This window comes from Haemaphysalis longicornis, unplaced genomic scaffold, assembly GCF_048455015.1.
Source record: "Haemaphysalis longicornis isolate Haplotype H1 unplaced genomic scaffold, Haemaphysalis longicornis Haplotype H1 scaffold_4, whole genome shotgun sequence".
NCBI classification, from domain to species: domain Eukaryota; kingdom Metazoa; phylum Arthropoda; class Arachnida; order Ixodida; family Ixodidae; genus Haemaphysalis; species Haemaphysalis longicornis.
In genome coordinates this window covers 149,955,422-149,981,614 of record NW_027526361.1, presented here as the reverse complement: position 1 = coordinate 149,981,614, position 26,193 = coordinate 149,955,422, and the positions used below count along the sequence as shown (strand labels likewise).

The following is a 26,193-nucleotide window of genomic DNA, read 5'->3' as shown; positions in this document are numbered from 1 at the left end:
TGCATATGCCGGCATGGAATTGGAGGCCATGTAATCTAAGCGAGAGGGTTACCAAGCCTCGCAGGAATGTGTGAGGCTTCGTCGGCCCTTATGCCCTTCCCGCAACGGTCGGTTCGAAGAGAAAGCGCCAGTCAAAGCAACCGGCAACGGCAAAACCGCCGCCAAGCGCTCCTCTGTTTCGAAATCACCGTCCGTCACGGTACACTTGTGTTCGCTTGCCGCAACATCGTTCGTCAACACTGCTCCCGCTTTCCTAACGCGAAGGGATCCTCTCATAACAGGCAGCCATCTGCGACGCCGAAACGTAAACGTAAAAAAAAGTAGCAAGCGCGGATCGGGACTACGTGCGTGGCCTGGAGCCACGCTCACTCCGGCCGGAAGAGCTGCACCAGAATAGTAAAAAGAAACTGAGAGGGCAGCATAAAAGAAAAAGCATCACTCTTGCTCCATTGCAATTCCACCAGGGGGCGCTGCTGCCGCCGCCCGACGTAACAAAAGTGAGCGGCAGGGTAATTACGTGAAGGAGACGCGCCAGAGCAGCAAACCAGTCAGCTAAGCAGGCAAGGACTCTTCACCACCATGAAGTCAACCGTCGCTCTAATCATCGTCTTCTGCCTCCTGGTTCTAGGTGAGCACGAGGGTTGTAATGGATTACTGGGTAACGGTGTCTCGCCTTCGGGGTGTAGTTTACACCGCTAATACCCCTTGGATGAGTTAAGAACTCTTTATGGAGGAACGAGATGAAGTTGCACTTGCGGTCAGCAGAGATAAGTGAAAATTATGGTTTAAATGAACAAGAGGACTCGAAGTTCCACCGTGCGAAATGCGCACAGTACACTAAACTTTTATGCGATGCCCCCGCCACTGGCCCCACGGGAGTACTACAATATGCCCGTACTCCAAGACTTCGACCCGCAGTTTCGCCGTTTCAGGCAGCCAATCACCGATACCTGCGTCTTTGTTGAAGGCGAATTCTTGAAATTGTAAACCTAGAGTGTCAACCTGTGCTTTAACATTCCTTCGAAAATAGTCCAGACGATCTGAAGAGATAATTGTAAAACAAAAACGTGGTATTCTCAAGTGCTTAGGCAAGAATTACTTTGTTGTTCGAGTGCCTGAGTGATACGTACAGTTATCTTTAAATACCCACCCTGTTTTGAAACACTTTTTAGCATCCAGATTAACTCAAATAGAGGTGCCAATGACGCAATCGGGGGATTTCGGCGACGCACATTGCTGACAATGCTATATAGAGGATGAATTAAATATCTGAATTCTAGACGCTTTGTTGAGGAACGCTGTTCTGCCGAGGTATTATGCTCGCAAGAGTGTAGAAATAAATTCAGGATAGTCTCATAGTAACAAATGTATTTAGAAACTACTCAGCCAAACTTCTATTAAACAAAGACACAAAAGCGTGCATCTGTTAAGCACCGCAAGATCAAATAGTCCTACGTATTGGCAAGTGTTCGCCCGCCTGCCAATACTGTTCGCTTTCAAAGAAGGAGCGAAGATATAATTTTAATAATGGTAACCGCAGTCGTTAGAACACGTGATTTACCACGCGATACAACGAGCCAGTAGAAAGCCACGCAAAAGCCTGCTGCACCCAGAGAGAAATTCTCAGTGAGGGTTCATCGGTAAAATGAATTTGGAGCACAGACAAAAGTATTTATTTTTCTAGGTCACGATTTTTTCGAGGGGTATTAAATCATACTGTTTCTCTAGCCATCATTGCGCATGTGCAGGCTAACAAAATTGACACAACAAGAGGCTGTGCGTGGTGGGTTTCGCTGATGCGTGCTTTCCAACACGACGCAAGAGCATTACCTCGGGACATTTGCGCAGCATTTGCGCATGCACCTGCCCCGACTCAAGGAGAGAAAAGGATTCCCACACCATAATAAACAACTGGAGCTAAGCATTAAGATGCAACCTTGTTTTTTGCACGGTGCACACCATGGACCATGAACATTACAGAAAGAATAAAAGGGGGGGGCGACAACTTTTTCCATGTGGAACAAGTGAGCAGCACATCCTGTGGACATGTAGTTCATGAATACACCTGTCACGCCGTGAAAAATCGCCGTGTTATGTATGCGAAAGGGGCTTGCGAATCATGGCGAAATATGCAGCTTCACTTTTTGAGAGGTACAAACGTAAATATGCAGTTGGAATGGTACAGTAGTGCCTGTTCTCGGGCAAAGCGCGCGATGACAGGAACACTTTACTGAATATAGCTGTCAAAAAACCACACAATATCGACGTCCTAAAAAAAAACTGCGCAGGGACTCTCAATTGCGACGAAACGTATGTGGCTACTACTGATCCGCAAAAACTTGTTACTTATAAAAAAGTATTGTTTGGACCTTCACAAAAAAACGGAGACGACCTCAACCATTTGCAGTCATCTACGTGCACAATATGCACATACCATAAGTGATGCTGCAAAATTTGGGCGACTCCGGTAGAGTGCCCTTTGTGTTGTAATCCCCAATAGAGCCTAAAAGATTCCAATTAACAAGACTTTAACCTCTTTATCCGTAAGAGAAAATTATTCATTCTAACGTGAACGCGAGGCCTACAACCTCCTATCAAAGCGCGTGTGTACAGTGCGCGTCAGGCTTGTCTGGGGCAAGCGAGCGTGCGGCTTCCGAGCACGCTGGCGACATCTGCTGATAGTGGCTGGGTTGGAGATAGCTTGCCATTGCGCGTGCGTGGATCTCGGACAGACTCAGGTCGATCGTGTTTCGGCATGGGCCCCTCCACGGCCGGGCTGCGCGCGCTCGCCGCTCCTCCAGTCCGGCCGTGGCCCCTCAAACATAGAGACGCCACGCCCCACAAGGGGCGCTTTTATTCTGCAGTGCCAATCGTAGGCGGTGACACGGGTATAAGCGCGTTATTTGACGCGATGCATTATCAGTGCAGCCGTTACTTAATCGCTTAAAAGTTTCGACGGAAAGCGCTGCACTGCATTCTTGTTGCGTGCTTTTCGTTTGCTAAACGCCAGATTCAGAAGATTAGCGGAGGTCGTTTTGTAGTATTACGTAACCGCCTGCTGGGTTATTGCACCGCGTCGAACGACGCGTCTATCTGGCCTGTCAACGCTCCCAGCTGCCACTGTGAAAGACAAGCGCCTCTCGAGGGTGGTGGCGTCGGCAAATTCGAGCGGTACATGCGAAACGACGACCGGCCTGACCCTATTCGAGATCGGCGCACGCGCAATGGCAAGCTATCTCTAACCCAGCAGCTTTCAGTAGATGTCGCCAGCACGCTCCGAAGCCGCGCGCTCCCTTGCCCTAGACAAGCCTGACGCGCACTGTACACACCATTCAGCATCATCTGAATGCTTATTATTACTTGCACCTTTGTGATAGCCAACTACAAACGCATTCAGCACAAAGGCTATCCTGCGTAAAAAGAATTTGTCAAAAACTGAGATTTTTGTGAGTTAGTGAATAATGTTCAGGAAAGAATGTGATGGACTGATTGTGAAGGCACGAATGTGATGCGAAAGGATGACTCAGTCGTTTTTACGAAAATGGATATTAGTTGCATAACGATGGATTGTATAAAACAGTGTACTTGCAAAAGAGTTATTCACTTGGATGCCTATGACATTGAGCGTAGCGGCTACTCCTCCACTAGCAACATACGGAACGCCAAAAAGTCCTGTTTTCTGATTAATTTCCTTAGCCATGTGCGGATGTACCTACACATCTTTAGCCAGAACAAGAAACCCACCACTGTGCTAGAAACGCCAAAATCACAATAAGAAAGAAAAAGAATGGCAGCTGACCGCTTTTTAGTGGGTTGTGGAGGGCATAAAACGTGAAGTGCCATTTTTATCAGCGATCCTGAGAGCAAGAGTACTGTCGAGAAGGTTAACGCTATTCGCAAGGTGAAAGCTGCTCTTATTACATTCATTCTGTTCTTCCGTTTGGGTATGCGCCGCAATTTTAGATTTCATTGAAGGCTGTCGTTTTTTCTGTAGATCAGGCCGGCAAACTTTGGCCAAAAATTCCCCCGCATTTCCCCGAGGGGGAGAATGTGAAAGTGCGAATGCATGGTTGTCGGCCCGCTTGCGGCGCTTGCGCTCGGCCCCCGCAGCCCACCGCCTCGCCGCCTTCTCTTCCATCTCTTCCATCGGGTTTGTAGTATCACGTGTACACCACGCAGTTATCAAGCCGCTATAACGCCGCTGAGTCGCCAAAGCACGCCGCTGACGACGTAGTTGAGTGCGTTAAAGATATAAGGCGCGTTCTGACACCGATATCAGCGTCGCGTCCGTAGCTTATTCGGTAGAGCGTCGGGCTGCGGCCCGCAAAGTCCTCGGATCGAAACCTGGCGCCGGATGCTGTTTCTTTCTTAAATATAGAGGAGCACTGCGGACGCCGCCGACGCCGCCGCCGCCGGCGGTGGATGGTTTGGGGTCGCTTATAAAGAGCATTCGCTCTTAATAATTTTCAGTGAGTGCCCGGCAGGCGTGATTTCAAACGCTTCACTGCACAGAGCATCCACGTGTCATGTGTGATGTCACTGCGCGCACTATCCTTTTCAGCCCCTACTAACACAAGCCCGTCGTTTTAGCTCTGCGGCCTTGGTGTAGGGTACTGAGTACTGACGCTGACGGCTTGGGTTCGAGCCCCAGCCGGTCTAGTTCTTAGCATTTTTTTATTGCCTAATTTTTGCTAAATTTAAATTTTTTCCTGTAGTGAAATCTACGCATTGTTTTTGTTAATAATGGTTATTTGGTTTGTTTTAGGTAGCTATGGTTTGGGCCGTAGCCAGTGACCACGTTGAATTACCGTACTCCATCACACGAACAGACATGTCATGTGGGTGCTCTGTGCAGCGAAGTGTTTGCAAATACGCGCCCCGCAGGAGTATACTGCATACCGGGTTGTTCGCTGAGAAAATTATCTAATAACAGGAAGTCAGTATTCCAAACGCTTCTTGTATGAAAGGGTTACTTCTAGGAATCCTAATGTAAATTTTGCATGTCGCTTGGACTGCATTAGAGTTCAACATGTATGGGCATAAACATCAAACTTTTCTGTTCCCGTCAGCTAAGAAATGTGTTTCGCGGGAACGTAAGGCCTGCTTCAGAACTCAGGGCCCTTAGTTCAAAAGTTCTTCGCCTTTTCTGCAAACACGAAAAAATGTGTTCACACAATCTCCTTCTTTCCCCATCCACTTTTCATGCAAATGTGCGTGGGTGCATGCATTTGCGCACACGAATTTCTAATTTGGTTACCATGAGCGTTTGTACTTTGGTTGCCTTTGAAATACCATTAGGAAAAGGAAAAAGGCAATAACAACGGTGTCGCTGTATAGGTGTCATCACAAAAGCAGAGCGCTGGTAATACCCTTCGTTTAAATGATGCTTGTAGACTGCAGTACACAAGATGCTACTAAGTATCCTTGAGCGGTAGGCACTACCACTGAATCTGGTAGACATTACCAAATAGCTTACGCGACCCATCTGAGGGTTGATGAAGAGGTGCAAGAGTGTATTTAGGTCGTTATGTTAAAATATTTCCTGTAAGACACTTGTTTAAGTGCACACTGCGACGCAGCGTCTGCACGGAATCTTGTCTTTTTATTTAAACATTAAAAAAACAAGGCGATAGAAACTGAGGGCAGTATTTGTCACGTCCCATGTCTTCTCTTTCCATGCGAATTTTCGCTTCCTAAAACACTTGAATGCCGTTTCCCGCGATGGCGGCAGTTTCTCTAGTATTGCGGGTTCCCAGCTGGAGCCGCTTATAATAGCGACTCCAAGTGAAGCGTGCAACCACGCTAGCATCATACTCGTCAGTATGAAAAGTGGCGTTGTAACCGATTGATGGTGGCATCGGTTTAGTGGTAACGCCATCTGCACCTGCGGTTTTTTTTCTGGATTCTGTTTCGCCTCACCGCTGCAATAAACTCATACCCCCCGGATGTATGCGGCGGTCTCCTACAGTGAGCGGCACAGGCAGAACGGCACGTGCAGAGAAAAAACGACAGACATAAAAAAAACATGGTGCAAATACCCGTTACTTGTGCTGTTTCCGCTACAATCGCGCGTGCACACTCGGCAGCTCGCGGCTTCTGCGTCAGACAAATAAAATACCCCACACTTCTCTAAGTCGCAAAAATCAACTGTTATCGCTTTGTTATTGTTTATTTTGCACCTTTTAATTACTAGGGTGACCAACGCATTAGGCATAAATAAAGGCAGCACTATCAAAACGCGCAAACGTACCCACGAATACCGCAATGGATTGGTGCGTCTCGGTTCATTTCGGGGTTTTACGGGCCGAACCTTCACGGCGACTATAGTGAAAGGCAAGTTAAGGGCTGCAAATTAATTAAGCCGAACATGGTGATACGTGCCGTGGTCCGAAATATCACCACATTGGCGTAGCAGTATTTCACCCCTCACAAAAGAAGGCACACTGTTGCTTGGGTTGAATTCCAGTCTTCGTGCGGAGCTACAGAATATTTCTGCCACTGTGACACCGCAACAGGTAGTGGGCGTGTTAATGCAGGCACGATAGCACATCATAAACAATTAACGTCGAGGAGTCGGGCTAGTCTGGATTTGCTAATACAATGTCATCAGGAGGATGAACACATATTGCCATTTCAGTTCATCAGTGAAAAATATTCTTTGGAGGGAGAAGTTTGTTTGCGAGCTTAGCACTACGATCACAACTTTTTAACAATGAACGATTGTTTGAGTTGAGACCCCTTTCGGTTGTAACAGCCCGATAAGGCAAGGACGGGAATAGATGTAAAGAAGGCTGAGTGTATCGTTCCTTCCTTCATATGCCTGTCTTCTTCAGCTACTGCTCAATGAATGGCCCTTACAACATGTTTATGTAGGTAAAGTTGTAATGGTAATGAGAAAACTTGCGGGTGCGGACACACTCTTCAACACCCTAGAAAATAAATGCTCACGGCTGTATTTTTATCCAGTGTATTTTGCATTCGTGCAGCTTCCTTCAACAACCACTTCTGTAGAGGAATATTCTCGCAAAGTTCGGCCAATTACGAAAACGATCGTTTGGTGTAAGGCGATGAAGCTTCATTACGCCTATGGGCCCAGCATAACACGAAAACGTACGGATGAGTTCATACAGGACATTTACCATGCATCAAATACAGTATGAGTGTTTGTTTCTGGTGTGCCACTTTTATCAGAGTCGCCGTTACAATTTTTCAAGTTTGCATTGCCTAGCTACAAGCCGTTATTTGTAAAGAGACTCAGGTAATTTTAACTGTACACAGGTATTGAAAGCTCAGCCATCGACCAATGTGAATTAAAGTTCGACGGGTTTTACTATCGGCTTCTCGCTAACACCAACGATGCTGCACCCGTGTTCTCCAGCCACAAGCTCATAGCCAAGTTACACACCCTGCATAAATGACTTAGCTTGCTGTATGAAAGCTTCGCGAGGCACACTCACAGATTGGAAGCGGTGTCCGAGAGTACGATAGAGCCCTTCAGTTCTGTTTTTTGTCCACGGAGGGTGACAATGTAAGCATTTTGTGTTCACGGATGGCCGATGCTGTAACATTTTTTCCCTATAAAGGGGGTCCGCATAACGCACTAGTAATGATAAAAAGTTAATTATTGGCGCCTTTCATGAATGTGCACACAATACAGCCATCATGAATATCTGGATACCATGGCTCAGTAACAAAGGCATTGCACTGGTGAGCACAAGGACACCGATTGAAACGCGGTCGCTGCACTCTTTTTAGATGGAAACCAAAGCGAAAACGCCAGTTTGTGGAGATTTCAGTGCACGTTAGAGATCTCTAGGTGCTATAAATTAATCGGGAGCGCCCCACTACCGCGCGCATCATAGCCGTGGTGTAGCTTCGGCGCGTTGAACGTCGTGAGCAATCATGAATATTTCGATGGCGGTGGGCCTCGTCTTACACAAAATGTTGACGGTTTGCATGAAAGCACCAAGTTTGACACCAATACTAAAAAGGGAAATAACATTTCTGAGGCTTCACCATCTGCTTAGTAAGATAAGTGGAAAAGTGGCACAGTAAAGAGAGTTTACCCCTCCCTTCCCCATCCTTTCAAGTAGCAACGATAAGCTTTTTCTCGTATATAGTTTCCTAACTGTCCTACTTAGAGAACGTCATGAGCTTCAGTGTCATCTTTCATTTTAGGTTTGCGTATATATGGTAATAGAGGAGTGAGCGGCCCCGTTCCTTATGCAGTGTCGCTTACTTTTGATGCAGTAGAAATCACACAGCCCGCTGGCCTTTCCCGGGAAATTGTTCGTGAGCGTCATATGCCAGAAACCTATTTGGAAGGAGTAAGCACTTAGCGGAGGAGCAAGCGGCGTTTCACGCCTCAAAGGCTATAAAGAAGCCAATATAGTATCAGACCCATAGCTCAAAACAATGCTTCATTGCATAAAAACAAAAAGAAATTTAATTTTGTGAAGTACACTGAAGCTGGGCCTGCCTGTGAGGCGCACCGCAGTGAAGGGCGATTGATTATTGTAGAAACCCTGGAGACGTTTACATGTGCCGAAATCTGTGTCATGGATGTCTTTGGATTAATTCAAGAGCATTACTAGGATTATAGAGCTACAGTCCAATAAAACTAGCCATGCGAAGGTCCCGTGCTAGTCATCCATGCTCGTCAGATATCCGTATCAATCTTCCATGAAAGACCAACCGGAAACAAAGACGAAGCAGCCAAAAGCAAGGGCCGCGTGAGACGGGCGCACACCAACTATGCTGTGAGAAGGAAGGATCGGGGGGCGTGCTAGTAGGATCGCCGACGATGAATCTTCGACATAAATGCCCCATTTCTCACGCTATTCACGCTCGACTTGTCGTCCGTCCTGTGCCAGCAAGATGCTCCCTGTGTATCATGCGGGTCGCAGAATGCAACTAGCGCAGGCTCTTCAGCACGCCTACCTGCAAGACCAGATATTTTATACGTGGACGCGGCAGAATACCGTCACCACGATGCTTATGCTCTGGCCATCGTGAATCGGCCGGACGACCCCCCGTTATGCTCCCTTACAGTTCGCACCCCTTGCCCTGCCACGGCGGAGGAGGCGGTATTGCGCTCGCCCTGTCACATATGCCGACCCCCACGATCGTAATCTCTGATTCAAAGACGGCCGTTCAAAATTTCTTCCGTGGTCTCATTTCGCCACTGGCACTCAAAAGTATCGCTCAAAATCCTCCAACTTCCCCGGTAGAACTGCTATGGACCCCGGCGCACTCGGGACTCGCGGGGAACGAGGCGGCCCATGACGCGGCTCGAGTATTCACAATCCGAGTGGGAGCCAGCCTAGTTCCTTACCATGGAGCCCGATCCACCAGAGACCGCCTAATTGCGTATCATGACATACTCACACATTACCGCCTCGCACGCCGAAAATACCCCCCGGCACATCCCCAGCTCAGCAATGAGCAAACGCGTACCTGGCGACTTCTTCAGGTTCATTCCTTTCCCTGCAGGGCGGTGCTCCATCACATCCACCCTTCCCTCTACCCCTCACATCATTGCCCCGCATGTGGCCAGTGCGCCACACTTGCCTACTCTATGTGGGCAGTTCATTCTAAGCCCTTCCCATTAATCACCCGTGACGAGCAACGGGAGGGTGCGCTGGGTAGCTCCGAATAGGGCGTTCAGATCGCCTTAATGGAACGAGCTGCCATCGTCGCCGCCGACCTTCAACCGGCGGCCACCACGATTCCCTAACCCCAGTCGCTCAATAAAAGTTTCTCTCTCTCTCTCGACAAGGAAAGAAGCGATGCGTGAGTTTGGGAAGCACCACGTATGCGCAGCGAATGTATTTCTCAAACGATTAATTTGGCTTGGTTACAGTGAAGTAGAATATTGTAATACTGGCAAAAGCGAGGTATTTACAATGGGAGGCACTGATGCCAGAAATCCAGAAATCCGTAGGGGGCCCTTTTGTAGAATATTGAAGGGGAAATAGTGCAGTGGATATAGTAGCCGTCCGAAACTCGATGTCCCTGGGTTGGAATTCTGGCGCATTAAAAGTTTTTTCCTTTTTTTAGAAACACATGAACATGAAGCAAAGTAACTGTTGCGTGCCAAACAAAGACTAATTAAAATCATATGATGAATGATGACAGCAAACATTTTTGCAGTAGAACGTCAGTGGTATGTTGTTTCGGCAAAACGTTTAAATGGGGCATAGGCAAGGTACGACGGTTTTGCGCTTTCCCCAATTCCTTTCTTCCCCTACCGAAAGCCGACTGCTCGTGAGAGTGAACTGGAATATTTCAGTGAATTGTACCCGAGCATATTTTGGAGTTGGTTTTGCTTCTCAACGTTGTGCCCGGGAAAAATACACTGAATACCTGGTCTGACAAACTCAGTGAGGATTGCCTTCATTTTCCGGGACATTCCTTACCTGCCTCCGTGCTCGCATTGTAAAAAAGGAACTGGAGAGTAGAGAACAACAGTCCGCACAAGCTCTGTAGCGGCAATGGTGGCTCAGGGCACACGCGTATTCGGACTACTGAACTCTTCCTACATCACATCGCAGGCGCGTGATCTGGGTGATCAAACTCCTCACATTTTGTTTCCTTCAATGACACAACTACACAAAGCAGGATGGGCTCTGCTGTAGGAAGCAAGGAGAGTGCAAGGGTCTCGTTCTTGCCTGAAATTTGTGTTTGTTTGGGGGGTTCATGTAATATAGACAAGCCATCCTAATGACGACTAGAACTTGTTTTTTTATTAAAAGCGGTGCAACGAGCCCAGAAAGCTTCGGCATCTACTTTTACCACAATCTGATCTGTCATCGTACCATACGTTCGCGTTAGCGGCGCAAAGACTTGTGCGGCAAAACTTTGTTGATTAAATAATGCTTGTTAATAATAACAAACAGTTAAGCAATTAGATGACTTGACGAGAACACGTCTACTGTATACCAGTTTTTCAATGTTTAGAATTGATTTCTTTATTTTTGTGTTTCACTTTTGTTTACCATTTCTTCTCATGTACACCCTTTAGTTGGGACACCACGCTTCCGCCCCCTAGTTCTCGAAATCTGCGTCGCGACTCCTTCCGCCTTATGCTTGAACGCATTTAAAGACCTAGATATGCTATAGCAGGCACTCACGCAAACAAAGAAACACCCAACCACGGCCGCTTCGCTGAACGGAACGCCTCGTGCTTTTAAATGATGATAATGATGATGATTGATGATGATTGCTATTGGTCTCCCCTTTGCAGCGGGGTGATGACATGTCATCTTACCAAAAAGGACTAATATAATCGTGAAAATTTAAAGCGCAACAAATTTAGACACAAGACGAAAGACACAGGGACAAGCGCTTGTCCCTGTGTCATTCGTCTTGTGTCTAAATTTGTTGCGCTTTAAATTTTCACTATGGAGTACCAACTAGCTCGAACCCTCACGTTGTTAATATAATCGTGTTTTACACTCTTGGTTTAATACTAGCGCTGCTTAGGGCCGGCACTAAATTTTATTAGGCCCGTAAAACTTTTTTCCCTTTTACAGGTGGTAACTGTCCTAGGCAATATTCCCCTCTCTGCTTTTCGTCCACCAGCATTCTAATCTTCTTTTCGTCCCCTCGACAGCCTCAAAGTTAACTTCCTCTGTGATACCCTTAAATCCTAGGGCTTCACGTTAATCACGTGAATAAAGATGGCTTTGCCGCAAGGCGTCTTGATGAGAAGGAATCGCAAAATGCATGAACTTCTAGCGGAATAAAGCTCCGCTATAAAACAACACCAATTATCCTGGACTAAATCCTCCTTCAAACTCAATTTTATGTGCGTTCCTCTTATCTAGAAAAATAAATAAATCATCCTACGCCGGGAGTTGAACCCATGAACGCCGAAGAGAAGGCGGATACTCTATCCACTATACAGCGTCCCCTCCAATATTCAACAACAGCACCCCTAGCGAATTTAAGGATTTCAATGATTTCAATTTCCTGATGACCCTTCTGCCACTATTGCCGCTGGGTACTCGGCTAGTACGGTCGCCACCTGTGCACCAAACTTACTCCATAACAGCAAAGAGCCTCTCTTACTGGAACTGATGCCGGCGCCATTATTGCGTCACGTAACTCCAACACCTGGAAACTTTTTTCGTTAGTCTTTAAAGCCAATAAAATGCCCACAATATGAACAGACGCAAAGCAAAATACAAGGCGTCATAATTCGAAAATGTACTCAGTAAGTATCTTGTAATTATACAAATCTGAGGTTATTTCATTTACCTCTCACGGTGCAGTCTCAAGGGCAAGCCGTGCCTGTCTATTGACAAACCGAACAACGCCGCGAAGAGCCGACTGCCTTACGACGCTCGCAGTTTATACATTTCGGAACAATCTCCCTAAACTCACCAATACCCCGCAGACACACACTTTCGCGCCCACTTCTAAAGCTGTAGTAGTGTAGATGGACTATCCTTTTGGTCCTCAGCAAGAACCAAAAAAAACGATATGACCGGGTTCGAGCAAGCGTCATCATGCTTAGCAGCACACCCAATCAGAGCCACGGTATAGTCACAATATGTACGCACTCATTAAGTAGATTGGAAGCGCGCTTTGTAAAGCCGAAATAAATGCGGAGCTATCGCAGTTTTAATGTACATTAGACAGTTCTGCTCAAACTACAGTCGGCATTTGTAGTCATTAGAGCATACATGTTACCTCTCAGGAATATGGGAAGAGGACGGGAAGTGGAATGGGAGTTTCTAGCCATTATAGGACGTTAGGCGCTTTTGTAGCTTTGGTGCTGTGCAAATCCACTTCCCCTCACCTTTTTGCAACTAAACACCCCTTGTCCCATCATACTGTTGTATAATGTATAAATATAGCACTGTTTCACAGCACTGATAAATTTACACATCTTAGTCTATTAACACTCTGACTTCTCCGGTAGCCCATACGACGCATTCATTCAACTACGTATTCGGATAACCGAATAGTGAATGAAATAAGGGCGTATTGATTTCCCTCCCTAACCACCCTTTCGCTTAAGAATGGTCTTTGGGATGACATAAACTGACAAGCATAAATATGAGTTTGCCATGTGCATTGAACTGCTCGCGTCTGCACGCCTTCGCGGATAAACACCCATAAAAAATTTTCAAATTAATAATGTCATGCAAAGCCATACCAAACCATGCGAAGTTTGCTTACGCACAACGAGATTCTAATGTTTTTGAACACATATTGTTCAAGTAGGAGCGGCTGGTATTTCTTCTGCGGCAGTTATACATCAGAACGGGAAGACTACGCTTACCTTCTATGAAGAGTACGCGTTGTGAAAATGTCTCTGCTTCTCGAAAACAGTAAGGATATAAAATGTTTATTTATTTATTTTTTCTTTATTAATTTTTTTATTTCTGTATACTGCCGACCTTTGAAGCAAGGTCCTTGGCAGGAGTGAGCGATACAGTATACAGATGACACAAGATAGAGGAACATGTATACGAAAGCAGTTAACTGGGGTACTGCCACCGAACTATACAACACCTCATACAAAATCAAGACGAGGAGAAGCAAAATTGCACAACTGTACTGCACAACACAAGAGATAAGCAAGAATAAATGTGTCGTTGTCTTCAACAACAAAATAACACACTGACCGCATCATTCGCTTTTAAAATAGCATTTTAGAAACCGGCGCAGGACAAGTAGTAGTCGTTGCGGCGCCGTGCGCGCACGCCATGATAGTCCAGGAAAAGAACGAACGAGGGGATGTAAATCAAGAGTTATTTTTTAACGCTGATAGAAAAGGTTCAAGGGACGCACATTCCACAATGTCTGCTCTTAGCCTATTCCACTCACGAATGGTTCTCGGAAAAAAATAATTTTTAAAGGCATCCGTTCTGCAGGAGAAGTCGTTTAGTTTTTTAGAGTGTTGTGAGTGTGTAGAACGGGCAACCACTGGTTCCATGTACGTATTTTTATTTTTGCGTGTTTTGTCATGGAAAATTGGGTACAGAAGTTTTTGCCTGTCATAATACCGTCTCGACTGTAAAGTATCTAACTGCGCGTTTTCTAAAAGCACACTTGGTGATATGCGCCAACTGTAACTGTTGTTGACAAATCGGATGGCTTTTCCTTGTATGCTTTCTAATTTTGCGATATTGACCTGTTTGTGAGGCTCCCATACCACTGAGGCATACTCTAATATTGGTCGGACATAGTTTAGGTTTTGTAGTCTAGTAGTTTGATTTCTTTTCTAGACGTTTTCAATGTCCTTCTGAGATACCCGAAGGTGCGCATGGCTTTGCTTTTTATGTATGTGACATGATCGTTCCATCGCAAATCCGAGGAAAGTATTACTCCTAAGTATTTGTACTTATTTACAGATGATAATGTGTGACCATCGATACAATATGAAAATATTAAAGGTTCCCGCTTTCGCGTAATCGTCATGGATACTGTTTTGTTCACATTAACCTTCATCTGCCAGGTTTCGCACCATGATAGAAGCTTGTCTAATGCCGAATTTATAAGAGCTTGGTCAGCAGTATTTTGTACTTCCTGATAAAGCACGCAGTCATCGGCAAACAGTTTCATTTTGACCGGTATAGCGTTCGTGATATCATGAACATAAATTAAGAAGAAAAGGGGACCAAGAATGGACCCATGCGGTATACCGGAACGAACTACATGTGGGTTTGAATACTCGCCGTCAATAACGACGCTTTGGCACCTGAAAGAAAAATAGGCCTCAATCCAACCAAGCACAACGTCGTTCTTCAGAACTGATTGAAGCTTTAACAGTAATTTCGGATGTGGCACGCGGTCAAACGCTTTCTCGAAGTCAACAAAAATAACGTCGATTTGGCCTCGCTATCTAGGACAGCGCTGAAGTCATGGATGGTTTCGACTAGCTGCGTTGTTGTAGATAACCCCGTCCTTAAGCCGTGCTGGCAAGAATTAATGATGTTGTGTTCTTCCATGAATTGTGATAAATGCTTAAGGATTATGTGCTCGAGAATTTTTGCGCTAGTGCATAATAACGAAATCGGTCTGTAAGGTGGAGAGCGATTGGTGTTAGTTTTTGGTACTGGGACTATCTTTGAAAGTTTCCAGTCTTCAGGAAGTTCAGATTGCGACAGCGACTTATTGTATATAATAGTCAAGTAATGGGAGCACCATTCGGCGAATCGTACTAGAAAGGTATTAGGTACATGGTCAATTCCTGGCGATTTCTTTGTATCAACATCCAACAATAGCGCCAGCATTCCTTCCTGACCTACAGAAACGCTACAAATCGGTAGGACATCGTCAAAATGAAACTGTGGTCCAATACCTTTGTCACTGGTGAAAACAGAGACAAAAAAATTATTGAAGGATTCTGCGATGACTCTTTTGTTTGTCTCCCAATGTCCGTCTATGTCCACACCAGGGAGCGCTTGTTCTCTTGGTGCAAAGTCTCTCTAGAATTTCGCCGGAGATTGCAAAAGGAAGTTTTTCATTGACGCGCCGTAAAAATGTCGCTTGGCTTTTTTGATACCATCAGTAAGCTGTAGGCGTATTGCGGAGAGCTTATCGCTGTTAGCTGGGGAAGGCCGTTGCCGACACTGTTTTCGGATCGTTTTGCTTTTCGCTGAAGACGTACTGCATGTCGGGTCATCCACGGATTCCCATTATGGACAACTTTTAGTTTCGTTGGCATAAATTCTTCAACATATTTTAATAAAAGCGTTTTGAAAAAACACCATAAGTCATTGACAGTGCAAGATCTGAACATAGAAAGGGAAAGAAAGTCTGAAAATGAGCCGTCAAGACGATCTATTATGCAAACGTCATCAGATCTCCAGAACACAGCAACTACGCGTTTTTCTTTACTGACTTTAGTGGTGGAACTCTGAGATATTGTGAGGGCAACCATAGCGTGATCTGATATGCCATCAAGTACGTATACTTGAGGATCGCGGTTGCAAACGCTACTGCTAATAAGATACAAATCTAATATTGACCTGGTGCTGCTAATAAGATACAAATCTAATATTGACCTTCTTGTGGCGGGACGTGGAAGCTTTTTTCCGACTTTGTCTGCCCAGTTAATCTTTTACGGTTTTGATAACATGCCCTACCACACTAACAAGGTGTGCAATTTATTCCTCCTCCATTGAAACTTGGAAATTTACAAGCAGTGCGTGCATAGTTTACACCATGCATTCTATCCGTCCTACTTCTCCGTTCCTCGCAGTTTGCGGTGACGTGAACGACTGTGTCAGCCATGGCTTCGGCTGCACGCCGGAGTCTCGATGCCCACCGGAGCTGCGGCTGAGCTACACCGGCTGTGACACCGTCTGCTGCGATATAAGCAAGCATAACACCTTTCTATATTCATTTGTTTGTGGGGTGAACTTACACGTGAGGAAATAACCTCCCACATACACATCAATGCTGGAAGAGGGACGGTAGAGATTCGGTTGAAGGGACACTAAATGGTGGAAATAAGTGGCTTTTATCCGTAGATTACGGTGCCAAGAAAACATGATTCTCAAAAATAGCAGTTGTTTAAGGAGGCACGAAATGCCAATAACGTGAAAACAGGTGTCACTATGAATTAGGACGTCACAAAAGTTATGAATTGGGAGAGCTCGTTGGAGAGGCTTGTATGAATCATCTTGTGATATAAGCACTCCTAAGGGGTTGATCAGATGAAATAATGTAAATGAAAACTTTCCGTGAGCTCAACTCATTAAAAATCAAACTACAGCTTTTACACGTTGCGTCACAGGCTGCTTCCCTCACGCTCCAGAGTCAGCCAACACAACTTCAGTTTCGTCTAGGAAAAGCATTGGTTCGGGGGTGTGGAGGGGGGGGGAGCAATTAGTGAGATCAATAGCCTACGACGGTGATCGCCGGACCGAGCAAAAAGCGGCGAAAGGAAAAAGATGTGCTTTAGGTAAATAAGCCACCAGCCTGAGCTTTTACTCTTCCGTTCTCCGAGCGCGTACGTAAAGTGTGTCGGAACGAATTGTTTTTCGCTCCGATTTCTATTCCTTCCATAAATAAAATTTTATTTCCGGTTAAGCTCTGGAAAGAAAAGTATACCCGTTCGTGTTTGGGCACCAGAAAGTTCGGTTTTAGAAAATCATGGTAAACACATTGATAATTGTGAAATTATGTCAAAAACAAGGTGATGCTTATCAATTTTTCCTAAAAATTTCCCTTATATACCTCAACTGCGCACACAAAAAAACTGAGAACATTTCAATGTTATATATCACATACCTCTTGAGGCCGCAGTTGCAAAAGACGCTCCACGTTTCCACCCTGGCCCTCAAAAACTACGTACCTGAAGTCCTCAACCCGGTACCCAGGTATAATCAAGAGACTGTGTTAAACAAAAAAGCCTGGAGCGCTATCGGTTTTGGGGCGCCCCATTAGGAGGAGGAATACAATCGTTAATTGCGAACACTCCAAGCTTCCAGAAAACGACTCTTCTGCTCGCGTACGCTCAGTTAAATATACGGCCTTGGTCCTTGACCTCGACAGTAGAACTTGTATGAATATATTTAAGGCAACTAAAAACCATTCTGTGCGTTTTGTAACTAACTCGCAGAGTTGTGATATTGTTGCTACATGTTTTAAACACTCTGTCTCACGGGACGCTAAAACTCCGGCGCTTTCCCTCTGTCTGTAATTTTAAAGCAGAATGTATGACACGAGGTAGCAATGGATCAATATCAGTACATTCTGTCCCACCCCAACGCATCCGCCTAGACGAAGCGATATCATAAAAAATGCTGAATATTCATGGCGCACATCCGTATTCGAAGCATCTTTGACTAAAAACTGTTAAACATAGCAATGCCCTGCCTTGCGCTGTTCTTTCCGCTCCTTCTGAAATGTTTTCAGCTGCAATCTGGCAGCTTGCATGCAAGAGCAACATGGCATGTAGGTGTTTCCATTCAGCGAGCTGCTTTATTCTGCTGTTTTCTCTACTAATCGCGTATTCTGCCCTTTACGCCAAAAGTATTTTTTCTACCTTAATGTTACGTCGCTTCAGAATATTCGTGCTCTTCATATGTAAAACCCCTCTAAAACCACCCCGAAGGGCGAATGTACATATCTTAATAAATGGGAAAACAATAAATAGCAGGTGGAGGAGGCAAAAGGTTTTATAGAGCAATACAAAAAATAAATGAAGAATGGTGGGTGGCCTCCTCTGTTCAGGATGCCATGTTCTTCCACGAGCTACTAAATATATTATGCGGCGACGTCTGCATTGGAGCCAGATGCATGAGGCGATGGTGCGGGTAGCTCAGCTCTTAGAATCGAGCCAGACGGAGAGAGTGTGGAAATAGGCAGCAAGCCAACTTCAACCCTACATCGCCAGCCAGCGAGACGAAAGGTGATTTTATGTGACCGAACCGACGGCAATCTTCCTTCTCGCTCCATGGAAATTGAAATTATTCCTGAAATAAACTATCTGTTTACTCAAATTCAACCCGGAAACTATATTATTTTTTGTTTCGCCCCTGAACGAAATAAACAAATAACCTCCTGGTTTTGTTTGTGTTGCGGCTAACAATAGCTTTATTTCTTGTTTTTTGCTTCCGTTTTTCGTTTCCTTCCGACAGCTTGGAAAGCGTTCCCGCACCCAATGTGAACATTATCGCCCCTGAAGGTACAGGTCACTTACAGCAGGCGGGTAGCCGATCGTGGGACCTTGTGCTCTTCCGTTCACCGCTAGCCGCTCTTGATTAGCAATCCTTAAAGCCTGCGTTGCTTCGCTGTAACCTGGTTATATTTGGCCCTTTGGGAGCCCGCGCAATGAGGACTACTAGGCGCGGGTGCTCCGGGAGTGTGTTTATTTCAGGCTACGTTTGCTCGAGGGAAGAGTATATAAAATGGCTGTGATCCTCTGACAACGTGACGGGGAAGGCTTCTGCCTGAACGGCGCCTAGACGGGAAGGCTCCCTTGCAGGATATTCGAAACGCTGCTTGTCGCTTCAGAAGGAGTCCTCACTCCCGGCAGGCTAGAAGAGTTGTGTGTGGCCACTGTGGGAGAGCGCACTGGCCGCTGGAGCATTTAAAAACATTTCTCGTTCCGTCATTGACAAATACTAAACGTCCAAGCCAGCCTCCTCGACCAGAGAAACGCCGGAAGGTCGCCCATGACTGGAGACGTAAAAGCTACCGTTGCGAGCTTGAGAGCGCCTAGCGCCAACCGTTTACGCAGTAGACCGCACCGACTCCTCCCTCCAACGTTATTACACGATGGCTACGTCGCGATAAAATGGAACACGCCGCGGTGGCTCAGTGGCTAAGGCGTTGCGCTGCTGAGCACGAGGTCGCGGGTTCGAATCCCGGCCGCGGCGGCCGCTTTTCTGATGGAGGCGAAAAGCAAAAACGCCCGTGTGTACGAGATTTCGGCGCACTTTAAAGATCCCCAGGTGGTCAAACTTAATGCGGAGCAGTCCACTCCGGCGCGCCTCATCGCCTGCGTTGCATCGGCGCGTTAAACCCTGCAATCAATCAATCAACGATAAAATGAAAGGGAAACGGGAGAGAGAAATGCCAGCTTTAGTTACTTACTTCTCAACAAATATCGTAGAGTTGCTCCTCGAAGGAAAGCCACGAGATTTCCAAAAAGCATGATCTCTCAGTTAAAACACAAATTCATTCAGCCTTCAGCGCTTCATTGAAAGTACAGAACACAATCTCTCTCAAAAACATAGATGGGCTGGGACATGGCCTCTGCCAAATTTCTTGATTCGTGATGTCTGTGAGGGTACAATAATCATCGTCATCATGATCATCATCATCATCATCATCATCTTATCTACGCACACTGCAGGGCAAAGGCCTCTCCTCCTGCGCCTCCTACTCCTCTCCCATTAATCTCCAATTATCACCGTCCTATGCTAATGGCGAACAATTTATCCCCGCAAACGTCTTGATCTCAACTTCCCATCTAACTATTCGCCGCCCCCTGCCACGCTTGCCCTCTAGGGATCCACTCTGCTGCCCTTCATGGCCAACGGTCATCTTTCCTTCGCATTACATGCCCTGCCCACGTCTATTTCTTCTTAATTTCTACTAATGTGTCTTTAACCCGTGTTTTACTCCCTGACCCACTTCGCTCTGTCCTTGTCCCTTAATGTTACACCTATAATCTGCTGTTCCATTGCTGCTGAGTCGTCCTCAATTTAAGTTGAACCCTCTTAGTGAGCCTCCAAGTTTCTGCCCGTACTCCCTGTACGTGAGTACAGGTAAGGTGCAGCTGTCATACACTTTCTCTTTCAGAGACAATGGTAGGATGCCATTAATTATCTGATAATTCCTGCCGAATGCACTCCAGCCCATTCTTGTATTTGGAATAATTTCTGCCTTATGGTTGGAATCTGGGATCACAAGTTGCCCTAAGTGGATATATTTCCTTACCACTTCCAATGCCTCACCAACTATTTCAAACCACTGTGCTGTCCCGAGGTTATTGATCATTACTTTAGTTTTCTGCATATTAATTTTCAGGCCCATGGTTCTACTCTGTTTGTGCAGTGCGGTAAGCATACTTTCCAATTCGTCATCACAGTTACTTAGCAAGGCAACGTCGTCAGCAAATCTGAGGTTATTGAGGTATTCTCCATTAGCCCTTACTCCCACCTGTTCCCAATCCAATGTTCTGAATACTTCTTGTAAAAATGCTGTGAATAACAATGGAGAGATTGTGTCTCCTTGTCTGACGCCCTTAGATATTTTACAGCTCTCCTTATGACGTATGATGGTAGCTGTAGACCCACTGTAAATATCCCCTAGTATTCATACACAATGCTCGTCTACACCCTGGTTGCGTAATGCCTGATTGACGGCTGAGGTTTCGACCGAGTCAAATGCTTTCTCATAATCTATGAAGGCTATATATAGGGGTTCAGTATACTCCGCGCACTTCTCTATCACCTGATTGACCACGTGAATACGGTCCATTGTTGAATAGCCTTTACGAAACCTTGCTTGTTCTTTAGGTTCACTGAAATCTAAAGAGCAGAAATTCAGTTAGCGATTACCTTCGTCAATACCTTGTAGACGACTGACAGTAAGCTGATCGGCCTGTAATTTTTCACGTCCTTCATGTCAGTTTTCTTGCGAATTAGGGCGATGTTCACGTTCTTACAAGATTCCGGTACACTCATGGTCCTCAAGCATTAAGTCTACAGGTTTGCCAGTTTTACTAGTTCAATTTGTCCACCATCCTTTAAGAGGTCTGCTGTTATTTGATCTTCACCAGGTGCTTTGCCCCGTTTCATTTCTTTCAAAGTCTTTCTTACTTCTTCTGTCGTTACTGGTGGGATGTCCATCTCCTCTGAGTTACTTTCCCTTTCGCCGTTATCCTGGATGTCCCGGCTAATGTACAGATCTCCATAGAACTCCTCGGCTACTATAACAATTTTATCCCTATTTGTGATTGCATTGCCTTGCTTGTCTGTAATAGATTTCTGCCTGATTTCTGATTTTTGATTTCACTTCACGCCTACACGCCTCTTCACTGCTTTCAGGCTGCCTGCGGTCTTTACAGCATATTCGATAATTTCCAAATTATACGTCCGTATGTCAGCTGTCTTACGCTTACTGATTACCTTCGAAAGCTCCGCTGGTTCTATTCTGTCATCTGGGGTGGAGATTGTCATGCTTTGCCGTTTTGTAATCAGATTGTTCGTCTCCTGGGACAGTTTAACAGTATCCTGTCTAGCCTTTGTGCCCCAAACTTCTACTTCACAGTCCGTGATAATGCGTGTAAGATTGTCGCTGGCTTCCTGTGTCGTAAGCTCTGCTTCCTCGGTGAGAGATGGATATCGGTCCTGCAGCACGATCCTGAATTCTTCAAATTTACGTCTTACTGTTAGCTCGTTGATCGGCTTCTTTCGTACTAGCTTCTTACGGTCCCTTCTCAAATCTAGCCTAATTCGATATCTTGCCATACGATGGTCACTACACAATACCCTGCCCAGCACTTCGTCCTGCAAGACGCCAGGGTTATCGCATAATATGAAATATATTTCATTTTTGTGCTCCCCATTCGGGCTCCTCCAGGTCCACTTACGGCTCTCCCGTTTGCAGAAGAAGGTATTCATGGTGCGTAGATTATTCCGTTCTGTGATCTCGACCAACGCCGCCTCTATAAACAGTGCCTAACGCGTGAGCGAAAAATGGCCAAACAGCCACTCTCCTGTTGCTCTCTCCTACCCTCCCCCGCTCTGTAGCCTTCCAGCGTGCTTTCGTGTCCACCAGCCAGCACCGCTTCTCGGAAACTATGCAAAATAGTGGAAAGTTTGTTCAGCGTTCCCGAGGCGGCGCTCCTACGCCTTCTTGTTTTTCACCATGCCTGTCTGTCTTGGTCTGTCACTAAAAAAACTTCCTTTGTCACGAAGCAAAATCCCTTGCGCTGCCTCAGGCTGATGCCAGCTTTGCGCGCTTATCTACTCGGATCACAGGCTCTGAAATTTTCTGAGTGGGGCATCCCACCTCTATCCCCTCCGCATTTAAGTATTGTTTTGACCCCGCTGTTCGCACTCCGCATCGGTACGCACTTCTAAAATTGAGGACTGTACTGTAGAAGCGCCCGGACAGCGTGGCGGGATCCCAGCTGCTAATCCTTTTGTTTCCTATAATTTTCTGAAGTTTACAAGCACGTGATATTATTGGAAAGTAATCGTAGAAATGAACGCCTGAACAAAAAAAATTACATCATCTTCCCGTGGGGATCCCTGATGAGGATGCGAAGCATCGTGGCGGTTCCGTGTGGTTCCATTGTGTTGCCGTTATGTTGAGTGACCTGGTTTTTACTAGCGCCAGAAGGAATTCCGCGTCCGGGTCCACACCGGTGGCAAAGGCACGCAAGTGCGGTTGTGTTACGGTGAGTAGGCGGTGGTTCTCGAGGCGCCGAAACTCGTCCATCATGTTCTTGTCGATGTTGTCTCTGTGGTAGAATCGGTAGTCTCCGTCAGCTTTGGTGAGGTAAAGGTTGTTGACATTGGTGCACCGGCTGAGAGCAATGTACACGCCCTCCTCTTCGCAGCTTTGTCTTCTCGTTCTTCTTCTTCTTCGGCGGTTCCCCTACGGGAAGATGACGACGGTGGTTGAACGCGAACCTATCTCGTGATGAATTCTTTGGTTGGCCAATCCCTTGGGGCATCCTGCCACAATCAGCATCAGAGGCGCTGCGGACGGGGCTGGTTGAGCTGCAAGGCGCCTGGCGCTTCCCGCCACAGCTTTCCCACGGGAAATTCAGCATCCCCCTCTGACGTTTTCAGTTCATCGTTTCCGTTGACGTTCAGCTTCGCGTGTCTTCGTTGTATCAGTAGCTTCTTGACGTAGTTTGAATGAGTCAAGGACATAAGGCGCGTTCGTAGCACTTGCTCCTGTCCCGGATATGTAGCGTAGTGGGAAGAGCACCGCGTACCTCCCGTTGCGGCCAGAGAGTCGTGGGATCGAAGCCGGGCACCGCTAAATATTTCTTTTTTTTATAGTGTAGTATCGCGGAGCTGTGGGTGTAAGAAGGAGAGTTGCGCATGCGCAGTGAGCGTGTGGACGGCGCCACCATCAGCGACGCAGGACCAGGCGAGCCTAAGAAATGCTCCGCATTTAAAACGTGCACGCAATTTTTTCTTCTCTATATACTCCAGAAAGAAAAATATCAGTAGAATAATGGCTGCCCCATCCGAAAATATCGTTTTTCTGTTAGCTTTATGTCTACCCGACAATCAGTATGTTTTGCGCTATTTCAGTCCGCCTCCGTCTTTATCTTTGGAAAAATGCTGCAAGTATAAAGCGAGCGACACGTTGAACGAGATCCCCCAGTGCGCCACAGAAGTAGCGCACCGTCGCGGCTAAGATGTAAGCGAAACGGCCCTTTGAGGCCCAACAGGCAAGCTGACAGACACACGTCGTAGAGGTGGGTGCAGCGTTCGCGACTCTCGAGCAGTGGCGTAAGGCGAGATGTCCACCAGCACGCGCCACATAGCGGATCAGTGCCTGAAATAAGCGTCCCTACCCTTCCCATTGAAAAGCGCGCGACGCGTCAGGCAATGTTAATACAGGCGGCGTTGGCTCGACTAGTGGGTTCCCGTGCTATTTGTACGGACCAGACCATAGCTCCCAATGGCCTTGTCACCAGTCTGATTGTTGCGTACGTTAGCATTGAGGTCTCTCATAACTGCCGTAAAGCGTGTTTCTACTTTATCTATTGCCGATTCCACATCTTAGAAGCGTTCAGCTAGCTGGTCGTTGTGGCTGGATGTAGGTTCGTAGCCCTGTACCTCATTGAGTTTGTACCTCTAATTGGGACTAATTACAAGAACGGCTGCCCTTTCGTTAATGCTATGGTGTTCGTCTATGTTACCAGCTATGCTTTTATGGACTAGAGATTTTGTTCTTAGCTCTCTTCTGTCCACTAGACCACGGCAACATAGGACGTGTCCCTTTTCAGCACCGTAAGGGCTTCACCTGTTCTCAGCCTCACCAAGCCCTATGGCATCTCAGTTAATTCCCTCTAATTCCTGGAGCCACACCTCTATACTAGCCTCGCCAGATTCAGATTTCAATGGCGGCGTGTCTGGCTCCAGGGATTCTCAGCAACCTCTGCTGTGTCACAGGTCTGACCGACGCCGTGGTCAATTGCTTCGTAGCCTCTGGAGACTGAGGGCCGTGGGTTATTTGGCGTATTCATGGGAGGTTGTGGCCAGTACTACACACGGGTGGCCAATCCTGCTCTAGTGATGGAGGGCGTTGCCGGAAATGGTCGCAGGGGTCAGGCCGCACCCTAGGCCTCGTTCTGAAATTCCATGAACACGCGGATTTTTTTTAAACCTGGTGGGAATGGTCCGGCACCGGGATTCGAGCCACGGTCCTTCTGAAAGCGAGGCAGATGCTGTACCTCTACGCCGCCGCTGCAATCACGACAGGGGACTGTCGTGACGCCAGGTTGCAATTTCTTGCAATTGCAACGTTGCAATTTCTTGAGTAAAAGTGCATCCTTGGCATTGCCATTTCACGTGTTTTCGCCATAATTCACAGCTCGGTACATTTGGGCCAAAGAAAACCTACGTGGGCTTCTCAGAGCGTGCAAGGTGCAAGTGTGTTCTGAAGTCTGTGTTGAGTTGTATGCTAACTGATATTTATAATTTTTAATTGTGTAAGCACAGCTAACGTTCTCACCTCTAATAATACAATATTGCAGAACACAGTGCCTTCTGCATATGTCAGTCTCGCCTACAAAGCTACAACAACATTGCAAGCTGCATAACAACTTAAAAAGTGAAGATGGCATCATGGCATTATACAAAAAGTAAAATTAACCAACAGGGCCAACTACGGCACTCTTCAACGTTTTCAAAAGGCCTCCGTATTGCTTTAGTGATCTGACGCCGTTCCGTTATTTTCAGCGTTCATATAAATATCGCGTACCAGCGTGTTCCTCTGCTCCTCCCGTCCTGAGGTGGCTCCCTGATTTCAATTTCTCAGGGGTAGAAGCTTCATTTGTGAGCTCGAGGACCGACTTAGCACGTGATTTAGTCGATCCGAAACTGAACGGGAACCAAAAAAATTCAGCTAACCGAAACCACCCGGATGCATATGTGCGATAATATATATGCATCGCCGTGTCGTCTGATTTTTTCGACTTTCGTCCCTGTTGTATGAGCGCTTCCACCTTCAAGATGAAGAGCTACCAACTAGCCAAATTTCCGTTCTACTGGTATAACATGTACAAGAAATACCGTATATAACGTATTATATAAAACATAACGTATTAAAGCCAAAGATGTGCAATGCGAACAGTGTCAGTGAATAAATTATTGTATTCTGGAAGGCTGGTCGAGGAAATTTGGAATGTTGAACTTCGCATAGCTATATGCACCTATAAGTAATTGACTAAATATCCTTTGTATTTTTGAAAAATATTGGTATGTACAACTGAGCTCATTTTAAGTCTCCTTCCGTTTCAGGTAGGTTGACCGGCTGCGAAAACAAGGGAGGAGAGTGCCAACCGCGAGAGAAACCCTGCAGAGAACTTCCAAGTGAAAATGTTTCATGCTCCGAAGAGCAGAAGTGCTGCGTGCTACTTGAGTGATAGTTGTAGCCTGCGTTATTACCACACCCCTCTTTGCTTAGCCCCGTACTTAATACTGCTATTGGTGGACTTTCGAAATAAATCCCTCTTATCGTTTG

At 46.2% G+C, this 26,193-nt stretch overlaps 1 protein-coding gene across 1 annotated transcript; it reads left to right on the top strand.

The window, feature by feature from the left end:
* Nucleotides 1-468: 468 nt before the first annotated feature.
* LOC144179433 (carboxypeptidase inhibitor-like) lies at nucleotides 469-26,193 on the top strand. The gene is made up of 3 exons (XM_077707785.1): nucleotides 469-628; nucleotides 16,220-16,336; nucleotides 25,971-26,193. The coding sequence occupies exons 1-3, from the start codon at nucleotides 580-582 to the stop codon at nucleotides 26,093-26,095; spliced, it is 291 nt and encodes a 96-aa protein (XP_077563911.1). The 5' UTR covers nucleotides 469-579; the 3' UTR covers nucleotides 26,096-26,193.